At 49.0% G+C, this 23,690-nt stretch overlaps 1 protein-coding gene across 1 annotated transcript in view; it reads right to left on the minus strand.

The window, feature by feature from the left end:
* The window catches only part of COL23A1 (collagen type XXIII alpha 1 chain), a 429,766-nt gene that overhangs the window by 72,354 nt on the left and 333,722 nt on the right, over positions 1-23,690 (minus strand). The window contains exon 3 of the mRNA XM_049874491.1: positions 6,371-6,415. Coding sequence (XP_049730448.1) covers positions 6,371-6,415 — 45 coding nt within the window. The remainder of the gene's footprint in view (positions 1-6,370; positions 6,416-23,690) is intronic.

The following is a 23,690-nucleotide window of genomic DNA, read 5'->3' on the forward strand; positions in this document are numbered from 1 at the left end:
CTTCAGATGGTCTCTAAATTCAGGTGGGATATACTTAAGGTCATATTTTGGTTTTCGTGGACTTGCTCTGATTTTCTTCAGTTTCAGCTTGAACTTGCATTTGAGCAATTGATATTGAGCTTTTCCATTGTCCCTTTCCACAGATGTAGTCAATTTGATTCCTGTGTGTTCCATCTGGCAAGGTCCATGTGTATAGTCGCCGTTTATGTTGGTGAAAGAAGGTATTTGCAATGAAGAAGTCATCAGTCTTGCAAAATTCTATCATTTGATCTCTGGCATTGTTTCTATCACCAAGGCCATATTTTCCAACTACTGATTCTTCTTCTTTGTTTCCAACCTTCGCATTCCAATCACCAGTAATTATCAATGCATCCTGATTGCATGTTCGATCAATTTCAGACTGCGGCTGCTGAGAAAAATCTTCTATTTCTTCATCTTTGGGCTTAGTGGTTGTTGCGTAAATTTGAATAATAGCCGTATTAACTGGTCTTCCTTGTAGGCGTGTGGATATTATCCTATTACTGACAGCATTGTACTTCAGAATAGATCTTGAAATGTTCTTTTTGATGATGAATGTGACACCATTCCTCTTCAAGTTGTCATTCCCAGCATAGTAGACTATATGATTGCCTGATTCAAAATGGCCAATACCAGTCCATTTCAGCTCACTAATGCCTAGGATATTGATGTTTATGTGTTCCATTTCATTTGGGACAATTTCCTATTTCCTAGATTCATACTTTGTACATTCCAGGTTCTGATTATTAATGGATGTTTGCAGCTGTTTCTTCTCATTTTTAGTCATGCCACATCAGCAAATGAAGGTCCCGAAAGCTTTACTCCATCCACATCATTAAGGTTGACTCCACTTTGAGGAGGCAGCTCTTGATCGGTCATCTTTTGAGTGCTTTCCAACCTGGGGGGCTCATCTTCCAGCACTATATCAGCCAACGTTCCACTGCTTTTCATAAGGTTTTCACTGGTTAATGCTTTTCGGAAGAAGACTGCTGGGTCCTTCTTCCTAGTCTGTCTTAGTCTGGAAGCTCAGCTGAAACCTGTCCTCCATGGGTAACCTTGCTGGTATCTGAATACCTGTGGCATAGCTTCCAGCATCACAGCAACATGCAACCCCCCACAGTACAATAAACTGGCAGACAGATGGAGGCATCAAAACAAGATGGAAGGAATACATAGCGTCATTATACTAAAAAGAATTAGTCAATGTTCAGCCATTTCAAGAGGTAGCATATGATCAGGAACCGATGGTACTGAAGGAAGAAGTCCAAGCTGCTCTGAAGGCATTGGTGAAAAACAAGGCTCTAGGAATTGATGGAATATCAATTGAGATGTTTCAACGAATGGATGCAGCACTGGAGGTGCTCACTCGTCTATGCCAAGAAATATGGAAGACAGCTTCCCAGCCAACTGACTGGAAGAGATTCATATTTATGCTTACTCCCAAGAAAGATGGTCCAACTGGATGTGGAAATTATAGAACAATATCATTAATATCACACGCAAGCAAAATTTTGCTGAAGATCATTCAAAAACGGCTGCAGCAGTGTATCTACAGGGAACTGCCAGAAATTCAGTCTGGTTTCAGAAGAGGATGTGGAACCGGAGATATTATTGCTGATGTCAGGTGGATCCTGGCTGAAAGCAGAGAATACGAGAAGGATGTTTACCTGTGTTTTATTGACTATGCAAAGGCATTTGACTGTGTGGATCATAACAAATTATGGATAACATTGCGAAGAATGGGAATTCCAGAACACTTAATTGTGCTCATGAGGAACATTTACATAGATCAAGAGGCAGTTGTTTGGACAGAACAAGGGGATACTGATTGGTTTAAAGTCAGGAAAGGTGTGTGTCAGGGTTGTAGCCTTTCACCATACCCATTCAATCTGTATGCTGAGCAAATAATCTGAGAAGTGGGACTATAGGAAGAAGAATGGGGCATTAGGATTGGAGGAAGACTCATTAACAACCTGTGTTATGCAGATGACACAACCTTGCTTGCTGAAAACGAAAAGGACTTGAAGCATTTACTAATGAAGATCAAAGACCACAGCCTTCAGTATGGATTGCACCTCAACATAAAGAAAACAAAAATCCTCACAGCTGGACCAATGAGCAAAATCATGATAAGCGGAGAAAAGATTGAAGTTGTCAAGGATTTAATTTTACTTGGATCGGCAAGCAACAGCCATGGAAGTAGCAGTCAAGAAATCAAACAATGCATTGCATTGGGTAAATTTGCTGCAAAAGACCTCTTTAAAGTGTTGAAAAGCAAAGATGTCACCTTGAAGACTAAGGTGCACCTGACCCAAGCCATGGTATTTTCAATCGCATCACATGCATGTGAAAGCTGGACAATGAATAAGGAAGACTGAAGAAGAATTGACGCCTTTGAATTGTGTTATTGATGAAGAATATTGAATATACCATGGACTGCCAAAAGAATGAACAAATCTGTCTTGGAAGAAATACAACTGGAATGCTCCTTAGAAGCAAGGATGGCGAGACTGCATCTTACATACTTTGGACACTTTGTCAGGAGGGATCAGTCCCTGGAGCATGACATCATGCTTGGCAAAGTACAGGGTCAGTGGAAAAGAGGAAGACCCTCAATGAGGTGGATTGACACAGTGGCTGCAACAGTGAGCTCAAGCATAACAACAAATCTAAGGATGGTGCAGGACCGGGCAGTGTTTCCTTCTGTTGTGCATAGGGTTGCTTTGAGTATATAGGGTTGCTTTGAGTCGGAACTGACTCGACGGCACCTAACAACAACAACATACCAGATGTGGGAAATGCTGAGACACAGAGAGGTATTGGGGGTTGTGAGAGCCAGGGGCGAGGGATGGACTCTCTTGAGGAAAGGAGAGTCTTGGAGGAAAAAGAATCCTGCCCGACACCTCTAGAGAGAGGACTGCAGAGTGCAGGGGCATAGCTGGGCTCCACTGGCCTTCCCAAGGCAAGAAACAGACCAGTATGGAGGTGAGAAATCCATTCCACTACAGATAGAGGCGCAGAGCCGTGTGGCACTTTCAGACAAAGGCTCTCACTGGAAGCTGCCCCGCAGGCAGGCAGGGTTGGCCCTATCTGTAAGACCGGAGCTTGGCCAAAGGCATCTCAGCCAGATACTGTCCTACCAGGCAAAAACAAGCCTTTCTCCCCGGGCTCAGCTGGGACAGGAAAAGGCCTGGCTTGTACAAGGGAAGGAGCTGAAGTCAGGATGTGCATGTGTAGGAAACTAGAAGCAAACATTAGGCCCAGCCAAAGCCAACCAGGGAGGGATGTCTATTCTTTGCTACTCACACTGTTCTCTGACAGACAGAAAATTCGGGACGCCCGCAGGAGAAAGAGCAGTAAAGAAGAGGAGGTGCTGCCCATGCCTTGCCCAGCAGCTGACTTTAGACGAGACACTTATCCCCTTGAAGCCTCAATTTCTTTACCTGCAAATTGGGGTAACAATACATTCTTATCTTGCAGGGCTCTGTGAGGGACACATGAGGCGAAGGACATGAAGGGAACCAGCATAACTAAGGGCATTCCCTAATTCATGGTTTTATTGTAAACTGGAGTCATAATTTTAAGTTTTGAGTACATTGAGTGAATTGAATAATTTCATACTTCGCTCTAAAAAAGTTACTATGTATTCCTTATATCCTTCCAAAAGGATGTCAGCAGCTTACAATAAAAGGCAATACAACTTTTTATGAGGGTAGAAAACAAGAGCTGAGTGATGAAGTGTGTGTTGGAGGCGTGGTGATACAGAAGGGTGTCACACACAAATCCCAGACTAAAGGCAGGCCTAGCAACTGAGCACAAAACAACCTCAGCTTCTGGAAGTCAAAGCACAAAGAGAGACATGAAGGGGGAGTGTTCCTACCAGTGAATCCTAGGGAGTTTATTTGGAGGATCTTTGTAGAAAAGCAGCAGCTGAACAAGAAGCAAGAAGCCCGGTCCCAGGGAGAAGACTCTGAGGCTCCATGAGAACCTGTCCCTGGATTCCCCCGGGCCCAGTCAGCCTGGGGTACTGATGGTGAAGAGTCCACCTGGCATCACCACCTCCCCATCCTTGTGAAGTTTCCTAGATGGCACAGTTTGTGCTTGGCTGCTAACTGAGAGGTTGGTGGTTTGAATCCATCCGAAGGCACCTCAGAAGAAAGACCTGGTGATCTACCTCTCTAAGATTACAGCCATTGAAAATCCTATGGAGTGCAGTTCTACTCTGCAACCCGTGGGATCTCCATGAGTCAGGACTGACTCAATGGCAATGAGTTTGGTTTGGGTTTGAGCAGGCCCTATGTGTTCATTCATTCATTCATTCCCCGATTCATGCCCACTCCATGCCAGGCTCTGTGCTGGAAGTTGGAGATTCGGGTGATAGCCCCCAGCCAGAGAGTTAGAGAGGGCTTTTTGCAAGAGATACTTGAGCTACGGTTGAAGGACAAAAAGGATAAACTCAGGGTCAGAGTGGAGAGGGAGACATTCTGGGCAGGGGAAGACACAAGACTGAGGCTCTCGTGAGGGTGAGCGGGCCATGGACATGCATGAGGCTGGAGGAGGAGGCTGGGGGCACTGAGAGCTACAGGGGGGTGCAGTGGTGGGGACATAGAAGGCAGCAAGTGTGCAAGACGTACTGAGGAGGAGACTGGCCAGGACTTGGTGTGGGAAGTGGGAGGGGAGTGGTCCAGGATGATGCCCAGGGGAGAGGTGGCTGGAAGTCCACTCTCTGCAATGGAGAACCCAGGAGGAGATCAGGTTGAGGTTCTGCAGGGCTCAGCAAAGCTGTGTCCAGCCAGCAGGGCTCAGAAGAGGGGACTGGGCTGGTGGGAGGGAGGTGGTGATTGTCAGTGTCATGGTGGTAGCTAAAGCCACAGGAGTGGGAGGCACGGCAGAGAGGAGAGAAGAGGGCCAAGGGAAGATCCCTGGGAACTCCCGCACTTAAGGAGCAGGCAGGGCCCTCTAAAAAATGTGGAGAAGAAGGGGTCAGTGATGTGGGAAGAAACTTGGGCCACAGGAACATGGAAAGAGGGAGTGACCAACAGTGAAGGTCAAGAAGATAAAGACATACCCAAAAGAAGTGAATGCAGGAATGTGAACAGAGACAGGTACACCAGTGTTCACTCCAGTACTAGTCACAACAGCCAAAAGGTGGAAACAACGCATGTGTTCATCAACAGATGAATGGGTAAACACGATATATACACACAATAGAATGTTATTCAGTCATAATGAGAAATGAAATTCTGATACATGCTACGACATGGATGAACCCTGGAAACACTATACTGAGTGAAATAAGTCAGTCACAGAAAGACAAATATTATATGATTCCACTTAAATGAAATAGGCAAATGCATAGAGGCCATAGTTTATCAGCAGTTACCAGGGGTGGGAGGTAGAGGGAAAGAGGCAGTCATTGCTTAGGGGACACTGAGTTTCGGTTAACGGTGGTCGAATAATCTGGAGAAGGATAGTGGTGATAATTGCACAACATGATGAATGTAATTAATGTCATTGAATTGTACATGTAAAAAATGTGGCACAGGCAAATGTTCTGTTGTATGTATTTTTACCACAACAAAAAGAAAGATAAAGATAGAGAAGTGCCCGCCGGTGTGGACGTGTGGAGGCCACGGCTGACTCTGACCAGGGCACTTCAGATGAAGAGGCTGGGGTAGCTGTGGCTGAGATGGAGGGCAAAGCTGAGGAGACAGGGTAGATGCCTCCTCAGGGAAGTTACTCTGTAGATCAGAGTGAAACGCGGCACTATAGGGGCACGTGTAGAGGGAGGTCATTTTGAGGGAAAAGGTCTGAGGACTTTTACAGGCAGAGGAATGAGATGTGAAGAGGGGAAACTCAGGTAGAGGTGGCTGAGAGCAGGTTCGAGGGCAGGACAGAAGAAGATGGTGGGAGGGAAGGAGGTGGCCAGTATGGGTGAGTGTAGGTCGTATGGAAGAAGTTGAAGAAGTCTTCCCCTGGTGGTTCTGCTCTCTAGGAAGGAGAAAGGGCCAAGTGTGGGGAGGAAGAGGAGACACCCTGAGGGGCTCATCACCAGCTCCCACAGAGAGGGGACTGGGGACTGAAGTTTCCAAGGCCAACAGTAAGATCCAGGGAGTGGCCGAGGGCACTGAGGGAAAAGTCACTGGAACTGTGGATGTCAAGGAGCCACAGAAAGGCAGTGCTGGATGCTGTGGCTCTAGGGGCACTGGCTGGAATCTGAAGGGAGAGGAAGATCTAACCCAGGACCAAGGGTCATGACTACTGGGGAGGAGGGGCCTGGCAGCCCTGCCAGGTCCTACGTCAATGGTGGATTCCCAGTCTCGGCTTAGGAAATGAGAAAACATGGACTCACCAGGATCGCCTCTTCGTCCAGGCTTGCCACGCCGTCCAGGGGGACCTAGACAGGAAGACAAGGCAGATGGTCTTGTTGAGAAGCAAAGCCAGTGGACTTGGCTCAGCCTGCTGGTGGCCAGCTCCCCCCAACCTACAGGGCTTGCCCAGCTCACCCACATTTACCATGCAACAGCAACGTGGGGGCAGCCTTTCCATCATGCCCTGCCAGCTGGTAGAGAGAGGAAAAAAGGGAGACACCCATTTCTTCTGGGGCTGCTGCACCCTGCTCCTCTGCCACCCCATTACCTACATTCCTCATCCCTCACTCATTCATTCATTCAATCATTTGTTCATTTATTCATTCACAAGTACACCCACACACCTATTCTTACAGCAGTTCTCTAGTCTTACTACCTGGAGACTCTTGAGGTAGAAGAGTTTGCAGCTAAGAAACTTCAGATTTATGAGAAAAACAAGGCCGAGGGTGGGAATGATCTTACAAACACCCTGACAAATGGTTTTTAATAGTCATTAAAATAAAATGATCTGGGTGGTGGTAGTTCAGTGGTAGAATTCTTGCCTTCCATGCAGGAAACCCAGGTTTGATTCCCAACCAAAACACTTCAGGCACAGCCACCGCCCATCTGTCAGTGAAGGCTTGTGGGTTGCTGTGATGCTGAACAGGTCTTAGTGGAGCTTCCATGCTAAGACTTTCTAGGAAGAAAGGCCTGGTGACCTACTTCTGAAGATCAGCCAGTGAAAACCCTATGGATCACAGCAGTCTGATCAACAACCAATCATGGGGATGGCACAAGACTGCACATCATTTGGTTCCATTCTGCATGGGGTTGCCATGAGCCGGGGGTGGACTCGATGGCAGCTAACAACAACAAAATGAAACAACATAGACAGCACATCAAATAAAGACCGTATCATGGTGTCTTAGTCATCTAGTGCTGCTATTACAGAAATCCCACAACTGGATGGCTTTAACAAAGAGAAATTTCTTCTCTCACAGTCTAGGAGGCCAGGAGACTGAAGTCAGTTGCTAGCTCCAGGTGAAAGCTTTCTTTCTCCATTAGCTCTGGGTGAAGGTCCTTGTTACCAATCTTCCCCAGTTGAGGAGCTTCTCAATGCAGGGACCCTGGGTCTAAAGGATGGGCTAGTCTCCTGGCTCTTGTTTCTTGGTGATGTGAGGCCTCCTGTCTCTCTGCTGTCTTCTCTCCTTTATATCTCAAAAGATTTTGACTTAAGACACAACTTAATTTTGTAGATTGAGTCCTGCCTCATTAACATAACTGCCTCTAATCCCATCTCATTAATGTCATAGAGGTAGAATTTACAACACATACAAAAATCACATCAAGGGACAAAACGGTGGACAATCACACAATACTGGGAATCACGGCCTAGCCAAGTTGACACACATTTTGGGGGCACACAATTCAATCCATAACACATGGTATTACAGGCGCTTAAATTCAGTAATAACAGGCACTACAGTATCCAGCTACTGTCCTTTTGCTCACTAGAACCTTCACACCTCCCTTCTCCACAGTTCCAGGGAGATGCTTACAAATGTGTCATGATTTATTGCAGACAATGCGCGTGCACACACACATTCTTTTCTGTACTCAGTCCTCCACCCATATGTTTCGAGCCTTTCTGAATTTATGATGCAGGCCATCCTGCCTCCGCCTTCTACCCCTTTACCCGACATCAGCCTCCAAGACCAGAGTGACTGCAATAATGAAGAAGGAAAGAGCTCTGGTTGACCTGACACTTGGTCAGCCCTCTTCCAGTCAGAGGTCTGTGACTTCGCTGTGCCTGGCCCTTGGGCCCTGGCCCCTCTCACCAGTGCCTCACCTCATGGTGTTGGAGTGGGGGTCTCAGGCCTCAGTTAATATTCCCTATCCCCACCTCTCCTGGAGCTTGCTGGAAACACTTCAGATGTCCCTTTGCCTTCTCCCCTGCCTCTGTTTCACTCTCCTCCTCTAGTCCCTCTAACTATCCCCAGATTCTCCCATTTTCTCAGATGCCAGAGGAAAAGGTGTGCAGAAGTAAAATTGCCTATGTTGTTGTTAGTTGCTACTGAGTCAGCTCCAGCTTACGTATGTTGACCTTATATACAATGAACAAAATGTTGTCCGGTCCTGTGCCATCTTCATGGTAGTTGGTATGCTTGAGTCCATTGTTGTGGCCACTGTGTATTTTGAGTGCCTTCCATCCTTGGAGGCTCGCCTTCCAACACTCTGTTGGGCAATGTTCTGTTGGGATCCATAAGGTTTTCATTGGCTAATTTTCAGATATAGATCATCAGGCCTTTCTTCCTAGTCTAGAAGCTCCACTGAAACCTGTTCCTTGCTGGTTAGGTTTCACGTTGCTAGTATTTGAAATGCTGGTGGCAGAGCTTTCAGCATCATAACACCACGCCAGCCGCCACAGAATGACAAACTGACAGATGGGTAGTGAAGAGTTGCATGTACTAGGTTGCAATTTTAAATCACATTTTTTATCTCTATCTTCTCACCCACTGCATACCAGGCTCTGTGCTGGGCTTGCAAGTGACAGAGGGACCAGTGGGTACTGGGCTGTGACCATAGTACAAGGAACTGCCCCTTCCTAGAAGAGTCAACCTCAAGACCCCTCAACAACCCCCATGGGGAGACGGGAGACTGGCCATGAATCAGGTCTGAGGCAGGATAGTTCACTGAGAAATGTGTCTGTGCGTGTATTAGTGTGTAAGTGTGAATGCGTGTGTGTGTGCATGTGTGTTTGATGTGTGAGTATGTATGCTACTGTGTGTCTGTATCTTTTCCCTGCTTTCAAGCAGGTGACCAGGCCTGCTTGTGCTCTGTGACGCAGAGGTTGGGGCAGGCAGAAAAGCAGAAGCAGCCTGGGTCAGAGGCCCTGGCTGATGTTGTCAAGGGGAGCCTAGTGAAGCATTTCCCTGGGTGCCCTGAATGAGAGAGTGTGAGCATTTCCCAGAGCTGCTGTAACAAAATACCAAAACTGGGTGGCTTAGAAGAACAGAAATGTATTGTTTCATCAAGCCCAAATGCACATGTCAGCTGGGTCATGTTCTCTCTGAAGGCTCAGGGGAAGATCCCTCTTTGTTTCTTCCAGTTTCTGGCGGCCCCAGGCGTTTCCTGGAGTTTCTTGGCTTATAGATGCATTGTCATGTTGTCTCTCTGTGCCTCTTCTCTTCTAAGGACACTCACCCATTGCTGAAAACTCATTGCTGTAGAGTTGATTCCAACTCATAGCAACCCTATAAGACAGAGCAGTACTGCCCTAAGGGTTTCTAAGGATTTGAACTGCCGACATTTTGGTGAGCAGCTGAGCTCTTAACCACTATGCCACCAGATGGAATTAGGACCCATCCTACTCCGGTATGTTTTTGTGTGCCCTTGAGTCGATTCCAACTCATGGCAACCCCATATGACAGAGCAGAACTGCTCCTTGGGGTTTTCTAGGCTGTAATCTTTATGGAAGCAAATCGCCACATCTTTCTCCCACAGAGCTGCTGGGTGGGTTTGAACTGCCAACCTTTCGGATTGCAGCTGAGCATTTAATTGTTGTGCCACCAGGGCTCCTTATACTCCAGTAAGACCTGATGTTAATGCAATGGATAACATCTTCAAAGACCCTATTTCCAAACAAGGTCATGTTCACAGGCACCAGGGGTTAGGAATTTGACATATCATTTTGGGGGGCACAATTCAGTCCATCACAGAGGGCCTCTGAGAAATAGCGAGAAAGAATATGGGGAAAGGGCTGGGACATCTGTGGATCCCAGTGGGGCCCCTTGGTGCTAAGTCCGACCGTGACACAGGCCCGAGGGTGACGTGAGAATGCGCTTGTTGCCAGCCTGGTGGAATGGAGTCAGAATTGTTAAACAAAATTCGAAAACTAGAAACATGCTATTTCTTGTACCCCTGAGATTTGGGGGCAGAAATGCATGCCAGTTACACAGCCCTTGCTTTTCCCTGATCCTGGACACAGACCTTTAGTTTGACTTTTGTGCTGGAATTGCCCAGGGCTGCATACATATGTGGGGCCAGGATCCTCGCACCCCCACAACATACTCCTGGCTTCTCTGGGCTTATGAGGCACCTCCAAGTCCCCTGCCAAGTCCATTGGTATGGCCCATTTGGGCCTCACGAGCATCTTGGCCTGTCATGGCTAAAGCACATGGCTTGATTTCTGCCTCAGCTCCTGAGTGTGGGCAGACAGTGCTGGGAGCCTCATGGGAGCTGGTCAGCACCCTCGGGTCTCTGGGTGAGTGATGATGTGGGAACAGTGGCTCCTTCAGCACACATGGCATCTTGTCCTCTTCTCCCAAGAGAGAGGACACCCAGCTTTCCCCCCAAGGACCTGTGAGTGGCTCCTGGTTTCTGGGCTCTGGCCAAGCCTCAGCCAGGCTGTGCTTGCCTTGGGCTGAGGTGTGGGAGGGCCCACGGTGGAGAGTGAAGTGGCGCAGCACAGAGGATTTCTGATGGCCATTACTGTGAAATTCTCCATCTGCGTAATTCAAGCCAGATGAAGACATTTGCCTTAGTTGAGGTGGCTGAACAAATGGATTCGTCTGGGTGGTTCTCCTGGGTGGCATAGTTAGGCAGAAGGCCCGCTGCGGAGGGAAGGTGGGAGGGCAGGCAGGTGGCTGCCTGGGGAGGGTGGGGGGACCGCCTCCCAGGGCTTGTGGGGAAGCTCCTGGGGGCAGGCTGGAGTTGGGCAGGGGCTCTGGGTGTCACTGGGCACGCCGGGCTTGTGCGGCTGCGGGCTTGGCAGCTGGACCAGCTCCCACCTGGAAAGACCTCACTGGAGAATAATGAGGCTGTCCATGAACCCTCTCCAGGGCCAACTCCAAACACATACTGGAGGCTCCCTGTGAATAGCTCATACACCGACAACCAACCCATCTTGTACTCTGAGATTCATGCTGCAGTGTTCAACCATCTCTGGGACAACCCCGCTGGGAGGCAACATGCCCAAGCCCCAGCTCATCTCCCCATTCCCACATCTCCCCATGGTGCTCCCTTCTGCTAAGTACAGCCAATGTCTATACCAGGTACCAGGCAGAAACCACCTGGTGTCGTCCTGTCACTTCCTCCTGTGCCACCCCCCAGCCTAGACCCCACTCTGCTCAGCCTCTGGCAGCCCTCATACCCCATGGCCAGTCTCTCCTCCACCACTTTTCTACCATCTTTGATTTCCCCTCCTTCTCCCAGAAATCAGTTCACTGCCATGTGTAGAGGCTGCATCGGATGCAGATCTTCGCCCCCAACTCCCAGAGTGGGGTAGGATCAGGTGACATTTGTTATAGGTGGGAAGGAAGGAGGGAGGGAGGGAATGCAGGGTAAGGAGGCCTAAGGGTCCCTCCCCACCATTTCCTAGAGTTCGCTTTAATAGACTATCAAGACCTAATGGTTGCACAACATGAAGAATGTAATCAATGTCATGTAGAAATTGTTGAATTGGTGAATGTTCTGCTGTGTATATTTTCACCACAATAATAATAACAAAAAAAGACTATCAAGTCCACGGAAACGACCTAAAATGTCCATCACAGATCAATGTATAAACAAAAGTGGTATATCCGTACAATGGAATATTTTTCAGCCATAAAGAGAAATGGAGTCCTGATGCATGATACAACCTGATTGAACCTTGAAAACATTATGCTGAGTAAAGTCAGTCAGTCACAAAAGGACAAATATTACATGATCTCATTGAAATATCTGGAACATTTGAATGTACAGAGACCAAAGTCTATTAGTGGCTAGCAGACATGGGCGGGGTGTGGGTGGTGGGGTTGGGGGGAGTACTGAGCTTCCGTTAATGGTGACAGAAAACTTTGAAAACAGATAATAATGGTGATGGTTGAACAACACGATGAATATAATTAATGTTATTGAATTATACATGTAAAAAATGTTGAAATGGTATATACATATATTTACCACATCCACACACAAGACTATAAAGTCCAACAATATGCAGAGCTTAGAAGGGACACAAGACTGCCTGGTGTGATGAGCACAGGCTGTTCCGACAGGGAGCAATTCTTGCCCCACAGAGTTTCCAAGAAGAGGCTGGTGGATCTGAACTGCTGGTCTTGGGTTAGCAGCCAAGCTCTTAATCACTGCTCCACCAGGGCTCCTCTCGGTAAAGATTACAGCCTAGGAACCCTCTGGGGCAGATCTACGCCGTCCTATAGGATTGCTTTGAGTTGGAATCAACTCCACGGCACACAATATCCGCAACAACTGTAAGACAGAGGCAGCAGGACTTGACCAAACAGGCAGGAGAAGCAGTGAGACTGAGATGGCCTCCATTCTGACTGCGGAGCTCCCAGTCTGCTTGCTGCCTTGGCAGAGGTCGGGCACACATGGGATATAGAACCTTCTGGAAGGGAGCCAGAAGGAATGCCCCTTGGCCAAGTTTCTAGACCTCCAGGTACTGAGTGCAGGCACCTTGGCTCAGCACCTACTGTGTGCAGGCCTTGCAACTCACCAAGCAAGTATGAATTATGGATCAAGAAGAAAGGCCTGGTGATCTGCTTCTGAAAACCAACCAATGAAAACTCTGTGGATCACAACGGTCTGATCTGCAGTCGATCATGGGGATGGCGCGGGACTGGCAGCATTTTGTTCTGTTGTGTACTGGGTCACCATGAGTCAGGGGCCAACTGGATGCCAACTAACAACAACAACACACAGGCGGAAGAAATCTGTGCCCAGTGGGCTAGCCCGGGCTGAAACAGGCAGGGAGCCCTGGCTCCTGGGAAGGCGGTGCCCCCAGGGCAGGCAGCAAAGCAGACTCAGGGGAGCCACAGCCCTTCCTCCCAGCTGGCCCTGTCCCCAGGCATCTGGGCCAGGCCTCCCAGGGAGATGATGACCAGCTTGCCTGCAGCTAAGACATTGCTCCAAACAAGCAAAACCAGGCACTGGCCCAGCGGTTTGCCACAGAGGTTTTTCCTTGCTGTTTTTTTTTTTTTTTCCTTTTCCTTCCTCTCTACAAGTAGGAGAACTTCTCCCGCAGTCAGCACAAGTGCAGACACTCAGGGCACCCTGGGAGGCATCTGGGAATCTGTCTGAATCAACCTGCTCACGTATACACGGGGAATTGAGGCTGTGTGGGGGAGGACAGGTCTTGCCTGAGGATGCAGAATGAGCCTGCTCTTGGCAGAAGTGTTCCACGCCAGCAGGGGAGGGTCCATTCTTCCTACCCTTGTGTGGGATCCACACCTCTCTGGGTCAGGGACTAGCAGCTGGGTTCTCAAGTGGGTGCTGCCACAATGGCATCTGTGAAGCTTCTTCAAGAGGCTTGTGGGCAACAGACAGCAAGAAGGGGAAAAGACAACTGGTACGGAAGCTGTTTATCCTGAGCAAGTTACTCAACCTCTCTGAGCCTTAGGTGCCCAATCCATGTGGATAAAGGGGCTTGGGGGTGGTGGCAATGACACCTGCCTTGCACAACTGTTGAATCCCTGGCTGGTGCAAACGGTTAATGTGCTCAGCTGCTAACTGAAAGGATAGAGGTTCGAGTCTACCCAGTGGGGTCTTGGAAGAAATGCCTGGTGATCAACTTCTGAAAAATCAACCATTGGGAATCCTGTGGAGCACAGCTCTACTCTGACTCACATGATGTTCCCATGAGTTGGATTTGACCTGACGGTGACTGGTGACTGGCGTGCAGAACTGTCAGACAGCCTAGCTGGCAGCAGGCGTGCCAATGTGTGGACACAAAAGGGGTGCCTATCTGAGACCTCAGAAAATAACTGCCTGGGGGTGCTGTGCATCTGGGGCATTGATGTAAATGCGCTCTTATATGTCCCCCCAGGCGAGGAAAGGCTGAGACATAGTGGCTACACTTTAGTAATTTTGCAGGAGGGTTAGTAGTCCAGACATTGACCGAGTGCCCCATTACATCCTGATCTTGAGCCCAAGTGCAAGGTCAATCTGGTGCCATTTGCATCCCCACAATCAGTTCCCAGAGCCCTGGTGGCGCAGTGATTAAGAGATCAGCTGCTAACGGAAAGGTCGTTAGTTTGAATCCACTAGCCACTCTTTGGAAACCGTATGGGGTAGATCTACTAAGTCCTGCAGGGTTGTTAGGAGTTGGATTCAACTTGACGGCAGTGGGTTTGGTTTTTGTTTGGTTTAATCGGTCCCTAAAAGCCCTGGTGGTGCAATGGTTAAAGCACTTGGCTGCTAACTGGAAGCTCGAAGCCATCAGCCAGTCTGAGGAAGAACATGTGGCGGTCTGCTTTGGTAAAGATTAGAGCCTTGGATGCCCTATGGGGGCACTTCCACTCTGTCCCATAGGGTCGCTTTGAGTCAGAACTGACTGGATGGCAAGGGGTAGGCTCCCTGGGTGGTGCAAATGGCTAGGTGCTTGGCTACTAAATGAAAGGTTGGTGGTTTGTGCTCACCCGGCTGCACTCTGGAAGAAGGGTCTTGCAATCCACTTCCGAAGGGTCACAGCCTTGGCAGCTCTGTGGAGCAGTTCTACTCTGACAATCATGGGGTCGCCATGAATTGGAATTGACTCCACAGCTACTGTGGTTTTTTTTTTTTCCATCAATCCCTGGTTGGTGCAAATGGTTAATGCGTTCAGCTGTTAACCGTAAGGTTGGAGGTTTGAGTCCACCCAGAGGTACCTTGGAAGAAAGGCCTCCTGATCTACTTCTTGAAAAACCAGCCACTGAAAACCCTGTGGAGCTTTTTCAACAGGCTACGTTGACACACATGGGGTCACCCACCGTGAATTTGAGTCGACTTGATGGCAATTGGTTACTTAATCACCGTCTGTCTGTGGATCTGGGGATCAGGGTACAAAAGGTCAGAGGTCTGGGAATGGAATTTCTCAAAGAAATCTGAGGTTTTCAATGCTGTCTGGGCCGGCGAAGGCCCCAGTGGCACATTAAAGAACTCCAGGGAGGGTTACGGTTTTCTCAAGCACTGTGCAGGGTCAGACACAATGGAAGCATTTCTAACTCTTACAAATCTCGTCTCTGGTTGGGCCAGAGAACTGGCCAGAGAACTGCCACCAACCAATCCAAAGGGGGCCTGAACCACTAGTCCTGCCCTGACAGGCTCCCTGCTGAGGCCTGAGAAGCAAGGCTTTGGCTGTTGAAGCCATGGTCTCCCCAGACCCTCCTGCCACCTGCCTACCCCGGGAAGCCTCCCCCAGCAACACCTCCCTCAGCACTGCCCCAGCCAGCGGTGCAGAGGGACAGCCTGCCCCGGCCCCTCCACCTCACTGTGACTGTCTGATTGCTCCCCAGGGACTCTGCTGGGGTCACTGAGTCCTCAGCTCCCCTGCTCCTCCTGCCAGCCCCTAAGCACAGGGGCTTTTGTGTAATTTATCTCACTGAATCTATGTAACAGTTCTGTAAAGTATTTTAATCCCTCCCCACTCTTTTCTCCCTATATGTTGGGGGAACTGAGACTCTGAAGAGTCCCTGCGTGGTACAAACATTAACACATTCGGTTGCTAACTCAAAGGTTGGAGATTTGAGTTCATCCAGAGGTGCCCTGGAAGAAAGGCCTGGCGATCTACTTGCGAAAAATCAGCCCTTGAAAACCCTGTGGAGCACAGTTCTACTTCTGACACATACGGGGTTGCCATGAGTTGGAGCCATCTCAACGGCAACTGGTTTTGTTGGAGGCTCTGAGAAGTTATGATATGCTCCCAGGGTTCTCAGCCACCAAGTGTCAGCACTAGAATGCGAACCCAGGCCAGCCTGAAGAAGACCACCATGCTGCTGCTGCAGCCACAGCTGACCACCATGGCTGAGCGCCAGCTATAGCCTGGCCTGTGGGGTCAGAGGAGGCAGGGGCATGAACAAGGTCCCACAGCAAGGAAACAGCAGACCTGGAGTTTGAACCCAGGTGTCTGTGACTCCAGGGCCTGTACTCTGAATTTCTCTGATACTGAGACCAATGCCAAGTGCATCTCATCATCTCATGATGTGACTACGAGCCTCTTGTGCCCCTTTAGACCTTGCCCTACTCCAAGGCATTACCAAACCAATTGCGGCTGAGTTGACTCCAAATCATGGTGACCCCATGTGTGTCAGAGTAGAAGTGTGCTCCATAGGATTTTCAATGCTGGTTTTTCAGAAGTGGATCACCAGGCTTTTCTTCTGAGGCACCTTCAGGTGGACTCAATCCTCCAACCTTTCAGTGAGCCGCTGAGTGTGTTAACTGTTTGCAGCACCCAGAGACTCCTTCCAAGGCATTGCAGGCTGCAGGCTTCTTTATCTGACCCTCTTCCCAGCACTTTGGGATGGGAGCGGGGCAAGGTGGTTCTGAATACCCTGGACCTTCAGCCTGGAGTTCCCTGAGGTTGCACAGAGCCTCAGGGCCATGCTGGAGGATAGCTTTGAGAAGAGAAGACAGGGGAGGTTCCCGGATTTGAGCTTCTAAGATCAGACATTTAAAACATCCCCCCAGACCATTTTATTTTATAAGTTTCAGACTGACCTTATAGTGGGAATCTCCCCGCCTGATGGGAGCGTTCTCTCTGTTTCCACCTGGCTGAACAAAGCCCTCTGTCCCAAGAGGAGTGGAGGATCGGGGGCAGGTCTGCCAGGTGGATGCCCATGGGCTGGGTCTCTTGGGTGGACCCGGGGATCTGGGGCTCTAGAGGGGGCGCTGCTGCCTGGGGTGCTTAGCCAGTGCTGTGGGTGAGTGTGTCTTCGGTAATTAGAATCACAGCATCTTGCTCAGCACATACAGTTCATTCCAAAGTCGTTACGTCCAGGCAGAATTGCCCTCCGCCTGTTTGCAGGGAGTGGAGGCACTGAGCCCTAGCTGCTTGCTGGAAGGCCCTGGAGCAGTCTGGAAAACCAACCTCATAGGCCTCTGTGCTTTTAGGCAAATGCGTATTTGAAACCGGGGCTGTTGTCTAGGCTGGGTGATGATTGACCCTGCCCCAGTGACCAGGCCTGGGAGAGCCTGCTTGGACGTGGCGTACCTGGTGAATGAATGAGCAGAGCCCATCTCAGGGGACCAGGACAGCGGTGTCCCCAACCTCACATCCATGAAGGGCCTAAATGTGGACACTGACGGTCTCGCCAAAGGAGTTTACAACACCAGGCAGCCACAGCAACCCTCTGACAGTGTTTAATAAAAACACAAGTTAATCGGTGCCATTTATAGGTCCCTGGGTGGCGCAAATGGTTTGCTCTCAGCTACTAAAGGAAAAGTTGGAGGTTAGAACACACCTAGCCACGCCACGGAAGGAAGGCTTCTGTAGAGAGTAAAAATATAATTTTTTTTTTTTTTCTGTAGAGAGTAGAGCCAAGAAAACCTTATGGAGCACAGTTCTGCTCTCTGGGGTCGTCATGAGTTACAACTGACTCGACAGCAGTAGGGTTTTTCTTTACTTCACACTAGGCACTAAATTACCGTATTAGTTTGTCTGTTTGTCATACTGTGGTGGCTTGTGTATTGCCGTGATGCCGGAAGCTATGCCACTGATATTTCAAGTATCAGCAGGGTGATCCATAGTGGACAGGTTTCAGCGGAGCTTCTAGACTAAGACAGACTAGGAAGAAAGGTATGGTGATCTACTTCTGAAAACGAGCCAACATAAACCCTATGGATCACAACGGAACACTGTCCAATATTGTGCTGGAAGATGAGCCCCTAGGTTGGAAGACACTCAAAATACATAGCGGCCACCACAATGCATTTGGTAAACAAGGTAAGGACCCTTGCTTACCTTGCCTATTTGATAATCCACCCCTGCTAAAAATATATATAGCAAAACTTTGCCTTTGCAACATTTTTTAGATGTACATGAAAATGGCGTAAGGCTGGGCAACATTTTATTCTGTTGTATATCGGGTCGCCATGAGTCAGGATTGACTTGTTGGCAACTAAAACAACAATCTAGTATTCCACAGTATTAACTCATTTACTCTTCACCACAAACCATGAAGAGAGTTACTATTATTATCTCCATTTTACAGAGAAAGAAACTGAGGCACTGAGAGATTAATGAACCCTTGGAGTTCACACAGCTTGTACAGGGGAGAGCCAGAAGTCTAGATCCTGAGCCTGAACTTCTAAACACTGCGTGGCTTTCTCCCACAACCAAAGAGATTCATTAGAGGTAAGTGGTTGAATAGTTCCCAATTTTTATAATCTTTCTTGGCATTTGTTATAATGGGAACCACACAAAAATGGAGGTGGCCCAGGGATCTCACTCAGACGCCCATGAATTAAATACCTAATTAAAAGGCCACATGCCGGCTGGCAGCGCTGGAGACCCAGAATGGCTCTGGCTGCGCCTCTCCTTTTTTTAATGGCGTCAAAAATCAGCGGTGGATTATCCAATAGGCAAAGTAAGCATGGTGCTTACCTTGCTTACCAGGTCATCTGTAGTGAACAATTTCACATTTTTTCACCACATCAAACATTCTGCTTCTAGGTATGGCTGGCATCTGTCTCTCTCCCAACCCCATAGCACGTTCCTACAGAATCAAAGCCTCATTTCAAATATAAAATCCCTGACAGGGGCTGATGACCCAATAAGCAAGGTAAGCACAGGCTTACTTGTGCTTACTTACTAATTCGTAGTGAATGCTTTCACATGGGTTTCACCAGGTCAAAGATGTGGTGAAAGTGTTCACTACAGATGATTTGGTAAGCAAGGTAGGCACTGTGCTTACCTTGTCTATTGGATAATCCACCCCTGTTAAAACTATATACAACAAAACTTTTGCCATTTCAACGCTTTTTACATGTACAATTCAGTGCCATTAATTACATTCACCATGTTGTGCAACCATCACCACTATCCATTTCCAAATATTTCTATCACCCTTCACAGAAACTCAGTGTCCCTTAAGGAATAATCCACATTTCCCCCTCCTGCCCATCCTGGTAACCACTAACGAATTTTGGTCTCTATACACTTGCCTATCCTTGAGACTTCATATAAGCGGGATCATGCAATATTTCTCCTTTTGTTTCTGGCTTATTTCACTCAACATAATGTTTTCCAGGTTCATCCATATCGTAGCATGTATCAGGACTTCATTTCTCTTGATCTCTGAGTATCTGGTCGCCTTTTGGTGTGCTCTCCTCATGCCATACAAAACGCCTCACTCTCAGGCCAGGAGTGGTGCTAATAAAGTGTTTCCACGGGATTAAGGAGTCCAGACCCATTACTCACCCTGGTGGTGCACCAGCTTTGTGGCAACTCAACCAAACTCTGTTTTCTGGAGACCCAAGAACCACCTCTCAAAGGGTTTTGTTGGGAGGGGCATTGGAGGGGCAGGGGCCCAGGGAGCATGGGAATGTGGAGGACCAAGTGCTGGGCGCCTTTATCTTTTCTAATCTTTCTAGTAATTCTGAGATGTAGATATTGTTGCCTCCATTTATAGATAAGGAAACTGAGGCCCAGGGGTATAGTGACCTGTCCGAGTCACAGAGCTGGTAAGGAGCCAGGAGCTGGGCCTAAGCCTGCCGGTGCTCTTTCCTACAACAACATTGTCCCCCTGACGCTCACTCATGGTGACTCCACGTGTGTCAGAGTAGAGCTGTGCTCTATAGGGTTTTCGGTGGCTGATTTTTTGGAAGTAGATCCTCAGGCCTTTCTCCTGAGGTGTCTCTGAGTGGACTCAAACCTTTGACCTTTCTGTTAGCAGTTGAGCACATTAACTGTTTGCACCACCTAGGCACTCTATGTTGCCCTCTTCTGTTCCTCCTTCTCTTGGAAGTAGACAGGAGTTTAGGTACCAGAGCCCCCAGAGAGGGACGTCTCATCCACAGGATACAGCAGGAAGTGCCTGGGCTGAAGCAGAATGGGGGTTAAGGGGATTTGGATTGGTGGGTGGTTGGTGGATCAGAGTGGCAGGCCTAACATAAGTGCTTTGGTTAATGGTATGTGTGTTGAGGGTGCCCAGGCGGGCATAACACCAACTCTTTTAGTAGAAGCGCTCCTTCTTGAAAGCCCCAGCCCTCTGGGTCTCACAGTGGAGACTTCAAGTAAGAGGAACTGCCCGAGGAGTCCTTTGAGAGACAGATGTAAGGCACATGGCTGCCCCATGCCATGGGGTGTGAGAGGAATGATGTGAGAAGACATTTCTTGGGTTGGCAGAGCCCCCCACACACCTCCTTGCCCAGGGAGGACTGAGCAAATTCACATCAAAGCCCTGCAGAAGGACAGAGAGAGACCACAGCCCTTCTCTCACACGGGGGCTCAAGGCCATGGGGGCATCTCCAAAGGGGTGTAGGGATACTGGCAGGCTTGCTGGACTGGATTTCTACAGAGGTAGAAAGGGAGGTGGAGAGGACCCCAGAGAGGGGAGAAGGATGGTCTTGGGCTCCAAAGGGTGGGAGCTATGAGTCAGGTTAACCTTAGTATCAAAGGAAAGGCACTGTGGTGTCTGATCCTGAATGCTGTACTGGTGGTACCTGGACAAAGGGTTAGTGTGTTGGTGGCATGAAGTGTATCATTGGTGATGGCGGCTGATGGTGGGCAGGAGAGCCTGGGGTGATGGCTCTTTGTGTATGGGTTGGTGGTACTTGGGTTTGGGGCTCCGTCAGACCAGATCTGTGCAGTGCAAATGAGCATCTCCCCAGAGCCCATCTTCTCCTGAGAGCCTGTTTCCTGTTGGAAATCAGGCGGTGGGAGGAGGGAGAAGCACACAGAAAGCAGCACACCCCACAGATGCCAAATTCCTAAACTCCCCACTCACCCCGAAGCCTTAATCACTGACACATGGGCCAGTGCAGTTCTCCAAACTTAACCAAGGCCAGGATTTATTGCTTTCAGAGAATGAAAAGCTCTTTTTTCTTTTTTTAAAAAACTTAAAAGGCCATTCATGTGAGCTTTGATTTTCATGAGAATCCCTCATAACCTGCACGCTAAGAGCCCTGCCCTGCCCCAGAGCACTCTGAAAGTTCTAGTAAAGGGCAGGTGAGGCCAGGCAGCTGGAAGCCTTTGTCCAAAGCGTGGCCAGCCCGATGGTGGCCATGGATTTGGGAAGTCGCTCTCAGGAAAAAGCTGGTCACTCAGCACACACCATCCGCTCCTTAGGAAAGGAGGACAGATCTGTTGCGAGTGAAGGGTACAGCATCCACACCCTACAAAAATGTGAGGAGCTTGGGTGGGCATGGGAGTGATCAATCACCCTAGTTTACTCAAGAATGAGGGGTTTCCTGAAACTTTCAGTGCTAAAACTGGGGAGGATGGTCACTCTAGTGGCAGCCTAGGAAGTAGGCTCCCCATATGGCTCCACAGACTGCATCTCCCACCCACCCCCCTCACTCACACACTCCAGCTGCTGGACCTTCCTGCTTCTCAAGCCCAGAGGCCTATTCTCACTCCAGGGCCTTCACACAAGCTATTGCCTCTCCCTGGCACTCCACTCCCACATATCTTCACATGGCTGGCTTCCCCTGGTCACTTCCTTGGGAGCACCCTTTCTAAGCACTCCTTCTAAAGACCCCACCCTCAGAGACTCTTTGACCTATTTTTCTGTTTTATATCTCTATCAAAATTATCTCATCTGTACAACAATGTTCACTGCAGCACTGTTCACAATAGCCAAAAGGTGGAAACAACCTAAAAGCCCATCAACAGATGACAGGATAAACTGTGATATGTACATATAGTGGTATATTACTCAGCCATAAAGAGAAATTAAGTCCTGATACGTGCTACGACATGGATGAGCCTTGGAAACATTATGCTAAGTGAAATAAGAAACAAAAGGACAGATACTGCATGAAATAGGCAAATGTATAGAGATCAAAGCTTATTAGTGGTTATCAGGGGTGATAGAGAGGGGAAAGGGCGAGTCTTTGCTTAGGGGACACTGGGTTTTTGTTAATGGTGGTGGAATAATTTGGAACATAGTGGTAATGGTTGTACAAGATGAATGTAATCAACGTCACCAAATTATACGTGTAAAAATTCTTGAAATGGCTAAAGTTTTGTTATATGTATTTTACCACACACACAAAAAATCTCCCTTATTTTTTTTCTTTGCTTTTTATTGCTTATGGTTTCTCTCTCCTCCCTGGAACGGAAGCTCCCTGACAGCGGGCTCCTGTCTGCTGGCTTGCAGCTCCACCTCCAGAGCGGGACTGACTCACAGTAGGTGCTAAGCCCATGCTCTCAGCATGAATGAGCTGTGTCCCGGGGTTGGCAGTCCCAAGGACGGTCAGCAGCCAGGCCTGTGTAGCTCAGAAAGGATGGTCAGCCTGGCTAGTGCAGAGCCACTGAACTGGGCAGAAGGAAGACATGGGCACCAAGGAAACACCTGCTCCCACCAGGCGGTGCCGTCAGATGCATCCCTGCGCTTTCTCCAGGAATTCTCCCAGCAAACCCAGGAGGCAGGGCCCTCTGTGTCCCCTTTAACAGACCTGTGGCTGGAGGCTCAGAGTGAGGAGGGGCCACCTACGATCCAAGTGGCTGCCAGTACTGGGAGCCAGGCTGCCCAGCTCTGACAGGACTTGGGAGTTTCAGGAATCCCCTCCACCTGGGCTGCTTTGCAGACTGCAAGGCTTCAGAGGAGCCACAAGGCTGTGACCGGAAAGATCCTGGGGCCCCTGCGGTGGTGGGGGCTGCTCCTAGCTCCATTGTGAGAGGCAAGGGGCTCCACCCAGCTTCCTGCACTAGTGACATCCCTCAGGGCCCTTGAGTGATTCAAGACATTTCTCTTGACCCCCGGGGCCGGGACTGAGGAAGGCAATTGTCAGAGAGAGGAGCCTGAGTTGCCAGGTCCTTCTCGGTAGGTGACTCAGTCTTCCTGCCACCTCCCTTTCCATTGTAAAGCAGCAGCTCCCCCATTCGTCTGTCTTTCTGCCCTTCAGTGCTGTGGGACCCATTCTGCTCAGGATTCTCCCAGGTACCCAAAGAAGGGCCCTGACCTCCGCACACCCAAATGGTGAGTGGAAGGGTGGTGGATGCCACCAAACTAGCCCAGTTCTTCATCCTTGCCTGGGGGTCAGAATGGGTTAGTTACGGTTTGTCGAGCTGTGTAGGGGCACCATTTTAAATTTCTAGCAGAAAAGAGGCATACTCTGTCCTGAGTCCCTCTCCATCCTTGGTCCCCCTTGGAAGAAGCTGACCCTCCTCTCCTTCCTCTCCCGTTTTTAGGATGAGGGGCCCCACCTCGTCAGGCCAGTCTTGCCAGCCAGTAGCGGAGGGCATAATGCTCCCAAGAGTAATTTCAGTTGTACCTTTGTGAACACTACAGGCAGAATCCCTACCACCACAAAACCTAACTTTTAAAAGGGAAAGATCTGTATTCGTGTACTGGAAATCCGGCTTTTACTAGTCGAGCTCAGTGCAAGACATTTCCTGTC

Source organism: Elephas maximus, chromosome 2 (assembly GCF_024166365.1).
Source record: "Elephas maximus indicus isolate mEleMax1 chromosome 2, mEleMax1 primary haplotype, whole genome shotgun sequence".
NCBI classification, from domain to species: Eukaryota; Metazoa; Chordata; class Mammalia; order Proboscidea; family Elephantidae; genus Elephas; species Elephas maximus.